The sequence below is a fragment of the Liolophura sinensis genome, chromosome 12 (assembly GCF_032854445.1).
Source record: "Liolophura sinensis isolate JHLJ2023 chromosome 12, CUHK_Ljap_v2, whole genome shotgun sequence".
Classification (NCBI taxonomy): domain Eukaryota; kingdom Metazoa; phylum Mollusca; class Polyplacophora; order Chitonida; family Chitonidae; genus Liolophura; species Liolophura sinensis.
Window position 1 is genome coordinate 12,372,263 of NC_088306.1, and position 12,666 is coordinate 12,384,928.

The 12,666-nt window shown below is 40.2% G+C and overlaps 1 protein-coding gene across 1 annotated transcript in view; it reads left to right on the forward strand.

Moving 5' to 3' along the window:
• The first annotated feature begins 412 nt into the window (after window positions 1–412).
• Window positions 413–12,666, forward strand: part of LOC135479532 (uncharacterized) — a 37,032-nt gene continuing 24,778 nt past the window's right edge. The window contains exons 1-2 of the mRNA XM_064759407.1: window positions 413–721; window positions 11,183–11,378. Of these exons, the coding sequence (XP_064615477.1) occupies window positions 11,244–11,378 (135 nt within the window). The 5' untranslated portion in view covers window positions 413–721; window positions 11,183–11,243. The remainder of the gene's footprint in view (window positions 722–11,182; window positions 11,379–12,666) is intronic.

The window sequence follows — 12,666 nt, forward strand, 5'->3', positions numbered from 1 at the left end:
GCTCTACTGTGTTCTACATATCGCCCTAACACGTGCAACAGGTCCTTAGTAATACATAGGCCCTACTACAACAGTTAACGTCGCAAAAATAGGTAGTCTGTATAGGTCAGGAGTTGAGTGCAAGCACTACGCCAGGCAGACCTAGTTCATGTGTCTGTTTGTGTGGTAATATACCGGTGCAATTGTTAAATTATCACGTGTATAATCCGGGAAGCAATTGCCGGTGTAAATTATTCGGCTGTCAGCTCACTGCAAAACAAACCTGTCATCAAATGTTTTGAACTGCGTATGCCTTTCTCACCAAACCTTCTTGGAAATTTCTCTCAAACAATGCAATTAGGAACAGAAAAGCTTTCTCGGTAAATGAACTGCGCTCCATACAAAAGTGGCAAGCGACAGAGCTTCGCGAGGGGCCACAAGTCAATACCGGAGTAAAAGGCTTTCTGATTGGATGAGACAATTTGGTCGAGTTACAACTTCTGTGAAAGGCCATACGTCTGTAGCACTCGCCGCTCGCGCCGTCTCTCGTGCCTCCCCCTGGTAACACCGCTCTACGAGACTTGTATAGTACACGGATGCTGACGTGACTCGGTGTGAAGCTCTATAGACCTGCCCTGGCGACGTATATGATCAATACCTAGGGCTTGACATCACGAACGGGACGCATCACTGCTAGACCAGATTGAAGCAAACTCAGAAGCAAGACAGTCTATTTTACACGGTAAGTTCCATATTTCCCAACACTTTCCTAATCATACATACTGCAAAATTTAAGCGTGAACTTCAAGCTCTTTTCTGCTAATGGTAACTGATTGAAACAAATTAAAGTAAATGCACCTTAAGCAACAATTTTTTATATTTACCGTTTCGAAGTTTAAGAAATATACCCAAGCGAGAAAGTTTAAGGCAAGATTAGTTTAACAAGAAAAAGATAATCAGCATTTGCTGGTAATAACTGCATTTCGAACAAACAATTTTCATGTATTTTTATGCTTCCCTGTGAAAAGCGCCGTCTTATAAATTATTAGAGAAAACATTTACAAGACTCTGTGTACTACAATCAACATTTTCTCAGATAGCATGCAACAAATCAGTTTTTATCAAAAACGATCGAGAGAATCGATGAACATCAACACTTAAATTCTTTCATTTTTCCGATAGTGCGGTTCTGGCATATGTGCCGTCCACTGTGACAGAGGGGCAATAAATATATCTTTAGAGACCAAGTGTACAATGCGTCACAACTCAAGACCTCATATAGAAAGTTTTCATACTTATGATTCCTGACGCCATGGAAATATTTTATCATTCTGGTTTAACTGTTGTTTGCGACTCTGGAAAACTGGGTGGGGATGACCTCTTTGTAGAAGTGTCCTTAATGAGTCCGAGAGGCTTTGATAAAGCTTTTCCTTATAAAACTGTGCGGCCCTTAATTTGATGAACTAACTATAGCTGTACATCCACAAAAGCGCAATTCACGGTGTATTAAAACATCAGTGTAAGGACAAATTAGTCATTTTATATACTTTATTCCAGGCCATTTTATAGTTGTCTTCCTTGTACTTTATCCTGTTCACTTCATCAAAAAAACCTAAAGGCTATTGTAGGCTTATACGTGAAATGCTTTAGAATATCACGAAATTTTTTAAATTAGAACATGCAAATGGCTATTCTTTCACTCATCTATTTTGCAAACCACGGGAGATCGTTCTTTAAGAGGTGAAGGCGGTTTCTTACAATGTGCCCAAAGAAACACAGATCACGTATGGGCAAGCTTTAAGAAATCTTTGTTGGTTGATATTCCTATTGATTCCTTTGAAATTACGCGGAGAACTGTACATTTATAAAATAGGCCTAATATTGTTCAAGGCTAAAACTGTACATTTATAAAATAGGCCTAATATTGTTCAACGCTAAAATAAGTATTCTCAAAATCTCACACTGGCTGTCCCTTGTCCAGGATGACGACTACCTTTTCACCATTGATAGCACGTATTCGAATCCAGCTTCCGCTGAGTTTGTTGGAGAACCTCATTATTCCATCCATAAATCGTAAAAGTAAACAGATAAGAAATCAAAGTCTGTAACCCAATATTCCTGATCTTATTGGCATTGGGTGAACCAGTTTTTTTGTACTATAAACGGGAATGATCATTTTTCTTTTGATGTGTTCAGGTAACAATGTTTCTGTTTTCAAATCTGCTTTTAATGAAAATCAAGAGACAAAGTTACTTTTGAAAGTATACAATTTATTTACAAGAATGCAAAAGAGCAGCGTATACATGCCGATGTCAGCTGCGGATTGCTGCACAGCTAAGTGAATCAGACAAGAATGATTTATGATCATTTATAAACATGTCAAGGGAACATTTTTTGGACTTCCGTTCCATTAATGAGATCATTTATTCAAATTAATCTTACCATCCGTATACTGTCCACACAGGTAAACTTACTTCAGGGTATTGTCCATCAGGTCAGAGTTCTGAATAGAATGGAAGTGCACAGCACAGGCACGATATTTCTCGGTATATTTTATTTATTTATTCTATTGGCATTTTACGCCGTACTCAAGAATATTTCACTTATACGACGGCGGTCAGCATTATGGTGGGAGGAAACCGGGTAAAGCCTGGTGAAAACCCACGACCATCCGCAGGTTGCTGCCAGAATTTCCCGTTATCTACACAGCGTAATCCTGTGTTACACAGTATCCTGCGCTCAAGGTACGTGCAGCACAGTATTGTCGTGATTTTTTTTAACCCTTCTGAAATGTGCCACACGGTAAAGGAGCACCAAGCTCGGAGAAATCATGACTTCAGTGCTCAAAGCGTGAAGTACACTTGGTTTTTCTCTATACACGTAGTAATGCAAGGTTTGTCATCTTGCGTTAAGTCTTCCAAAAAGCCTATATCACCAGCCGATTGTTAGAATTATTGGATATGTCAAAAATTTAAAAAGTGTAATTCTGTGTTATTTGATGTTTGGAGGTAAGATTGCAACAAGATTATGAACAGAGGGCCGAGTGTTGAGGTGCGTGCCTTCAGTCACTAGAAGATGCGAAGTACGGTTTAAAACTCATTGGATGCGGAAATTAAAACACGTCGTCATTTCAGGCCGATGATAAAAATGAGGTTTTGTGCCTGTCGTTTAGACGAGGTAGAGTTTGCTATGTTTTCCTTTAGACGAGATGAAGTACAATATATAGGAGCTTCGCTTATTATGAGCTTTTATTGATATTACTTACTTATGCCAAAGTTGGAAATGACAGCTCTCTTACAGCACCATGCGTGGGTTATGCAACCTAAAATGATTAATTATCGACCAATCAGTATGTATGATTAAACCTGGGTCAAAAGTATAGCTCACTTATTACGATCTCGGCTGAATATTAATCATTTGTGGGATATATTGTCATAATCAATGTACGCGACGCGCAGATGAGATCCATACAAACTCTGAACTTGATAACAGTCAATAATGTACTTGCTCATATATCTGTTTGATTACTTTTTAACGCCATATTCCATGCTGGCTTCCTCTCGGCCGTACGTGGGAAGAAACCTGCGGGTGGTTGTTGGTTTCCCCCGGGCGCTGCCGGGTTTCCACCCACCATAATGCTAACCGCCGTCGTATGAAAGTGAAATATTCTTGAGTACAGAGTAAAACACCAATCAAATAAATAAATAAATAACGCCATATTCAAGACTTTCCCCATGTACGATGGTGGCCACATTCATTGTTTGGGGAAATCGCAGTGCGCAATTCCGGGCCTATGGAACGTAACTGACATGTGACATACAGATGTGTACCATATTGGTAGAAGGCAACGAACTTCATTTAAGATCATCTAATCGGCCCCACGTGCGCCTCCCACCGGTCACTGCCATGTGCCGCCCGCCGCTCATACGTGCGCCGCCCACCGTTCACACGTGCGCCGCCCACCACTGGAACTTTGGAAGCTGTGGAAGGATCAACACGTCACGTGTCCTAGCGATTGAAAGTTGAACTTCATACCACTCGGCCACAGCACTCTCCAGACAATAATGTAAACAACTACTTAACAGACATATTCAGTATTCCACCTCTTTACTTCATGCACATAAGTAATAATCAGTTCATATTTCAAAACCGAAAGCAATAGATCAAATCGTAAATGTGTAATTATCTCCACTGGCTTAAAACAATGACAGTTAATTCAAATCTTTGATGAATAAACATAAAAGTGAGTGGAGCGAAGGGTTGGCGATGGTGTAAATTATTTTGTTTTTTTTCTGCAGTCTGTTCAGTAGGCCGTTAATGTATTCTGATTGGGGGGGGGGGGGGGTGCTCCGTCGCTCAGTCGGTTAGAGCGCTAGCACAGCGTAATGACCCAGGAGTCTCTCACCAATGCGGTCGCTGTGAGTTCAAGTCCAGCTCATGCTGGCTTCCTCTCCGGCCGTACGTGGGAAGGTCTTCCAGCAACCTGCGGATGGTCGTGGGTTTCACCCGGGCTCTGCTCGGTTTCCTCCCACCATAATGCTGGCCGCCGTCGTATAAGTGAAATATTCTTGAGTACGGCGTAAAAACACCAATAAGTAATAAGCAATAAGTATTAGGGTAGTGCACGTGCGCAATCCAATCAATCAATCATATGTCTCTTAGACTATCGTTTGCGAGCCTATGCGTGTTGTTGATTTATATTAAACTTTGTAAGGAGGAAGCTAGCAGACAGTCCACAACACATCATGTAACACGACACGGGATGGAATTCTACAAGACTACACAGTAGCAACAATGGCAACACATTTCTTTTTATAATCGTTATGTTATTTTTTTAGCGCACAGTGAACATGGATCAGTATAGTTTTCGTTGGTCATGAGCGGTAGTTGGAGTATTCGTATTAAAACACCATGTTATATTGACCTCTATATGTATGTTCCGTTTTGACACACTTCCATCCTTCCAAACAACTCGAATTTTGACATTCTGGCTGACCAGAGGGTTCGAATTCTTACCAATGGAGTCAGTCGGTGTTGGGTGTGTTTTCTATCAGGTTCGCGCACATCCACATCCTTTCTCACCAATATCTGGTAATATTTATCCTAATGTCTCCGCACTGCAAGCAAAAGAACGTAGGCTGATGAACAGTGTGGTAATTGATGTTCGGCCATTGTGGAACCGGTGGAACGCGGCCATTTGACGCTTTTTCTCCATTCAAATTTAGCCCTCCGCTGCCTCATTCAACAGAAGCCGTGTTCACACGATCCGATTTGCCGTATTGACTGGCGGAATGATGTGAACAAGTGGAACGGAAATATGACAAGCTTATCTCTTAACCCACATTCAGACGGATGTGTCGGATGTGTCGGATGTGTCGAATGCTACATTTCTGTGTAATAGAGCATGCCATATGTTCTTTCGACCAGTCGAATTGGACGGGTTGTCTCGACAGTCCAGGTTGTCCATGCCTGACAAAAGCTGGATTTTAGGTATGGCAGATTTATTCAAGCGTGACCAAGGCTTCCGTGTTTAACCCAGAAAATCCTATCTCAACTGTCGGCCAATCATCGGAGTGGTTATGTACTTTAGGATGCGGATTTAAGTCAGCGTAGGTTAGTCAGGTATCTCTACACATGCGCATAACTGTACAACTGGAATATTCTTGAGTAAAGGCTTAAAGAACAATCAAGACATATATAGATAAATATATGCAAATCAGTTAAGGTTGTTCTAGCTATATATCCCAGTGTATTTTATTATGTTCTGTTTACCTGCAAAATATAAGGCCAAATAGAACAATCGCTGTTTTTGAATTGTAACTGGGTTGTGCGTTTTTTGTTTATTGAGTTTTGTGTTGGGCATTTCTGTTTTCGTGACACCGTTTGTGACGTATTCATTTTTCACTTCGAATATTATAGCGATCAATCTTTCAGTGGTTAACAGTAAATTGGAGTGGCCGGGTTATACGAATCTTTCCACGTGAGACACAGGAATATGCACACCATATTGATGGAAGGCAAGAACTCTCCCACGAACACTGAACTGTCCAAATAGCCCCACGACGATCGGAGATTGATTACTACCTCCATCAGTGTAAGCGCTGGACATGCTTTATGCTAGTGCATAATGACTTAACGGATTTCTGTAATAACATGATCTCCTTACTTCCCCACATGCAGAGTCAAATTCTGTAAATGTTTCTAAAGTGGAAAAAAACCCAACCCTCAATTTGTTATGAAAAGATAAGCGTGTAGGATATATGGATAAGCGTTAAAGCGAAGTCACAGAGACAGCATTCTTTCTTGGGGGATACCCCTTCATATACAGGTCTACGCTTAGCAGGTACTTTAATGAGGGCTACCCATGAGCCCTAGACAACTGTTTGACAATTTTGAAAAGTCACCTTTACACGCACGATTAGCGAAGATATCAGTTAAGCAATCCATTAAAGCGATCTTACGCTCAGTCCAAACAAGTGTAACCATTTGAATGAATGATTATGGCTCGACGTCACATTGGCAATGTTTCAACCATATGGTGACGAGTAACCATTTGACTACTTACAGTAAGATCCCAACACATGTATTAGACACTGTGCTAACATGTCCGACGAAGAAACCCCGCAACAAAAAGACATTTTGTTACTGAAGAGACAGATCCAATTTTCAGATGTCTTTGAAAATTGCAAAATGCTCTCTACACCGAAAAAAATGTGGCTTTGCAGTTTTTCTTAATCATTTCGTCTACATGGTACGTCGCGTGTCGTATATTTATCTTTCTGTTCTTCAGATCACATATAAGTAACAAATTAACAAGGTCATAAATTTTTTCCTCTCTTGTGATAAATTCCCGATGTCCGTGATACCTTCATTACAAAAGGACCAAACCAATTACGCTTTCCACACCAAACTTCGATTTTTTTTAAATGAGTAAGCCTTTCGTATAATGACCGGTGTTTTCAGGTGTCTTATCAGCTACACGATATTGATCAAAAGACGAGGTGTGAATAACCAATCCCTGGTTATCACCCAACAAGGCATATCCCTCAAATGGTGAACGGACCAAAACGAATTTCAAAAGCTACAGCACGAGTTTATGTTTCGGAAACCTTTCGTCCCATGCAGATGCTATTTGTCCAGTTTCTTCGACATCGAATGTCGCGAAACAGTTACTTACCAACGTGAAGTGGTATACTCCAGGCACACCTTTCATTGTTTGCTATACAATGAAAATGGCCACTGTGAACCTCCAGTCAATCAATTTCAATTTTCTTAACGAAAATGTAAATATAATCGGTTCCAGCTCTGCAGTTTTGAGCTACGAAAACAATTCTAAATAAGATCTTAACAGTGGAATCTCAGGATTTTTAAGTGTTAAAGGAAAATACGCATAGTTAGTCACTAAATGAAATATACAGGTTCAACTTCATCCAAAAAATGCTTATTATAAATTTTAAAAATCACAAAGCCCCAGAAAACCTAAAAGGTCAATGTACATGAAGCCATCCGATAACAAGCACCTTTGTTGTCGATGTAATAGACGCCCATTGTTCAGATGTATTCAGCATCAGAGAAGCCTTGCAGGAAGTTGCGATAGAGAGTCTACGCTTCCATGAAATCACCCTTTCAACATTTATTTTTGATTCTGGAGATTGTTTTGGATGTTCATGGCTAGGTGCTTTGTGTGTCTGCTACGCCTGCTATACAAATGGTGTGGGTTGCTTGATGCAGCATGGATTTACACGCAGGTTTATTGCTTTGTTGGAAAATTCAGGGATTCAGGTTTACGCAGACGTTAGTCCAATTTCAGATTATACTTTGGTCTCTTTCTGGAAAATTAGAGTTGCCTTGAAGTTGTATTTAAATTTTATCGCACATGAGGGCTCATTTGAATTTGACTGAATGGAGATCATGCGAGCGGATCTCGCCAATTCGCCTTTCATGGGTTCTTCCTTGCAGAAACAACTGTAAACAAAGGTAAAATATGGTAATGGGAAACATGGGATGTCGGCAAGTAAAGCCTGCAGCGGAAGTTGATATGTCGTCTGCTCAGAGAAAAGATACCATCGGCTCAAAGTGATTGTGCTGGCACACTTCGTTGACATTATGGGCCGTGCACAGGTCGTAATTTTGGACAACCTAATTGCAAGTTGATCGGTTGAGATGAAAGATAGTTTGGCTGTTGATGATTGGATCAGTGTGAGTGGCCATATGTAGGTCTGTATTTTGTCCCCATTTGTCACCCACGCAAACAGCCTCGTTTTCAATTTTCATCAAATATGCGTCCACTACTTTCCTCTAGCGAGATAATTCATGTACATTATACCAGTTTGTGGTGAAATTTTTGTCGTGTTATTTGTGGGATTTTGGTTGTCAAAAGGATTCCGGTGGACGTGTAATATCCTTTAATCCCCTTTTCAGCTATTTTCCTACTGGTGTCATCTGATTGTGAAGTGCGATAGTTATACAGCTGGCAAGGGAGTGTCTCGCGATAAAAACATCTCTCAGATATATTATAAGATCCACATTGTAGCATACATGCACACTATCTGCGTGTAAATTGTGCTAAACAAACGGAATTTATATGCAGATAAATGAGCACTTGTATGTCGTATGTGGGAAATAGGTGTTGGGGTTAGATGATGGTCCCGGATACTCATTTGTAACTAACACATACTTTAAATATAGCAACCGAACTACAGTGTAAGGGTAAACCACCTATAAAGCTGTGTAAGGTGAACAAACGTAATCCTTAAATATAAATTTGATTTAACGATTTGGTGACCCACAAGTAGTATTTCATCTGCGTTGCTTTCCTGTACGACAGAGCAGCAAGAGGCTGTTGGAGATCTACCGCTTTTCGACCATATGTGTCAATCCACTTAGACAAGCATGTTTGGACAGCGCTTGGAGGGCGCGACAGGCTCGCGATCGGCTCACTTGTCTGATTTCGCGAGGTAAATACTAAACGACCCAAGGAACATGCAGAGACAAGTTCTCGGTAACCGGCGCGTTTGTTTGTCGGTTTAGTTCCGATTGAAGGATAATTTGCTGACCAATTCCTCAAATACCTAAAGCCTTCGAAGGCGAGCTCCGGACTTTGCAATTTGGCCAGGAGGGTCAAAGATTCGGATCAATTTCCGGTTTAAAGGCGACTCGATATGGATTCTTTGACTTCGCCTAATCAAGGAGAACCCCGGCCTAATTGATACCTTCTATTATCAATCGATGAGCTTTCTTCGCCAAATCATAATGTTCTCAGAGTTTATGACTAGGCTGAAGGGCTACGGTCGATGGGCTCTACCGACTGGGCTTTCCCTCCCAGGCCTTGCTTGTCTGATCGCCTCTTGAGACTCCAGAACAACACTACAGGTGTACTGGCTTTTTGCTTTACACTATCCATTATCTCAAGAACTTGTCGTAAACAGGCATTGGCTCTTTATTTTTAAACGATCTAAAAGTCTTCCAAAGCAGAGGCTAAAGCACCACTTTTGGGAGTTTAATAAAATTTGATAAGTGAGTGAAATTTCGCATGAAAATTCACATGGCTATATTTGATATTGCTTTGTCCTCTGCGTTAACGAGCTGAATGGTTATGATTGTACATTTCCTATTATAGAGCTCCGTACTTCTAGGCTTTGAGGAATAAACCAGAATTCTGCTGGTGCATGAATGAAGCATCTCCGAGCTCTGACCCCGTTGCAATGTTTCTGTATGATTATTTATTAAATGTGATGACAACATAACATTTTGAGTATTCAGATGAATCACTCTAAGGTAAACTGAGATGTATTTATTTATTTATTTGATTGGTGTTTCACGCCGTACTCAAGAATATTTCATTTATACGACAGCGGCCAGCATTATGGTGGGTGGAAACCGGGCAGAGCCCGGGGGAAAACTGACATTTAAAGTTACCATTTGCCAAGTACCGGTTTTTCCCTTTGTGCTGTATAGTATTCATTTATTTGATTTGTGTTTTACGCCGTACTCAAGAATATTTCACCTATACGACGGCGGCCAGCATTATGGTGTCCAGAGAAAAACCACGACCATCCGCAGGTTGCTGGAAGATTCTGTATAGTATTTCATGTTTTATTTTATATTCTGAAAAAAAAGTCCCCAAAACAACTGTTTATGTTCCATATATCCTGTACTGATGGCATTGACTATGATTGTCAGATAAAGATAAACTGTCTGCTTTTGGGTTCTGTGGATGTCCACAGTGATTCTGTTTGTGTACTGTACCTATTTGTGTACATGTCTATACTCACAGGTTTGAATTACCGTTTGACTAACTCTTATTATGGATTCCGTTCAGATTCATTGTGTACTTTCATATCTGTTGCACAATGGTTAGATGAGGTAACTATTTGACTGATTCTCGTGCTCTGGCGACTATCTTTTCAACAAGTATTTCCATTCTCCTATGAAAAACACGAGTCCTACAAAAGAGTACTTCTTTAAAACGTTATCTCAATGGACTGTCGGACTTTGATCAAACGTTATCTCAATGGATTGTAGGACTTTGATCAAACGTTATCTCAATGGACTGTCGGACTTTGATCAAACGCCCGAGTCAGTCCGACTCATAGAGTACTATTGCTCTGAGAATGTGTTCCCTTTATATGAGTATATAACAAACACTTGCAGAGTTGTAATTTGAGGTTTTTTAAAACACATTTCTTTATGATTGCGTCTTTTGGTGTCGCGCCACCGTGGTATAAGTAAATTATTCTTGAGTACAGCGTAAAACGACAATCAAATAAGGAAGTAAATTTTTTAGTATTGCGGTTGGGAGTCATGGGTTGTACACTGATGCAAAAGAGAGAAACATGTCTTTTGTGATGCTGTAGACGAGAGGTTCTATTTTACATGGTACAATTGGCCCGGCTCGTATTACACAGAACAAGAGATGAGTTCATGGTTGTTTTTTCAGATAAAATCTGTGTAGGGTGTTTTTAACTCTTCGCATATATCACTTTGAATAACAGACTAGAATCGTTTTTTTTTTTTGCCAATTCCCCCTTCAACTGTGAACCCTACAAATGTTAATTTTCAAGAAAAACATGTCGGTTTCATCGTGAATGTCTTAATATGAACCATATATTTTTGGCATCGATTACCCATAAATCAATGAGATTCTCTGATTCGTTTAGAGTCTCGCACTTTCTCACCTTACATCGTTTGTCCTTTTCTCCAGAAGCGATCAGTAGCATTACCGGACAAGTCACTAACCAGCGCAGACCCCGGGACACTTAACCATGATAACGGTCACCCAGAGTTTATGTCTCGTCGTGGTGTGTGTAGCCGTGGCCGAGGCCTTGCCTGCTAAGAGAGAGACACGGGCGGGACCCCCTGCCTTCTCACGGAGGAGACGGGTAGAGGAAGATTACGAGGTAAGATCTTGCATCCATGTAATATTTATTTATCTCCGCTTCTCTGGTCCAGACAAACAATTCATCTACAAATGAGATCCAGCTGCCAATGAGCAGTAGGGAGCAGCTGTTTACCCTCGGGGTCTGACCCATCTAACCGACATTCTGAAATACCTTACTGTCCACATGCATTTATTTATTTATTTGATCGGTGTTTTACGTCGTTCACGCCATTTAAGCGAAATTTTCTAAAATGGAATGCTTAGATCATGGAATAAGTAAGGGAGCAAAGAAATAAAAAACAATAAGAGAATAATAAAGACATAAATGAATAAGAAATACCGCGAAATCAAGATGATGGGCGGAGAAAGGAGATTAGATGCGAGAGAAAAATATCGCCTTGATAAGTTGATCCGAAAGTTTCTTAACGTAAAGATTCTATATTGCGAGAGTTTTATTACCAGAGCTCAACCTTCTTGAGAGGAAAGATTGTGGAACGGTTGCTATTTTAATCTTCAAAGGGGCTCTGGATGATAAGGAATTGCATTTCCATTCATTCATGTGAACTTCATTGACAAATAAATACGGTAACTATAACTGTATCCCCGTCTCTTGTGAGTCACAGGGATGAAAACTGGTATAACTCTGAATGAAGACCTTATGGCGGGTCCGCTTGCATCGCCATATTACTTGGAGTGAAGTACAAATGTGTCATACAGTGTCAGCTTTCAGTTCTAAAAAAACATAAGCATTGTGATGAGGTTTTAAGTTTCAGAAATAATTCTGTGGAATCGGCCTTTAACTATTAAAGTATCGGAAGGAAAAACTGTTAGAAAATCCGTATCTAACAATGAATGTCCCTTTGGTCTGTGCGTTTAAGTGATTAAGTGTCGGTCGGTGTTAGTATTCGTTACACTTTTGCATTCGAATATTGTTTTCAGACCATCAATGTATACGAAATGAATCAGTACTTGTCATTAATAAATTTAAATCTTATTCTGCTGATGAAGCACAGTAAATTTATCAGTATTTATGACACGTTTAGTCACATCACAGACACATTGAATTGGACATTATCTCCAGGAGTTGGAATGATAGCACTAAATAGCTTTAATCTTTGTCTGAACTTGTATGATAGTTTGTTAAATATTCCTATCCTTGCGTTTGCGCTTATATCTCCTGCATGTTTTTGAATAATAAAGTACGCTGCATAATGGAGGACCAGATGGTTGGGGTCATCGAGACCTAGTATTTTACCCCAGGTGGCGAAGGCTCAATTACAAATGACTGTCAGAGAGGATGAGATAAT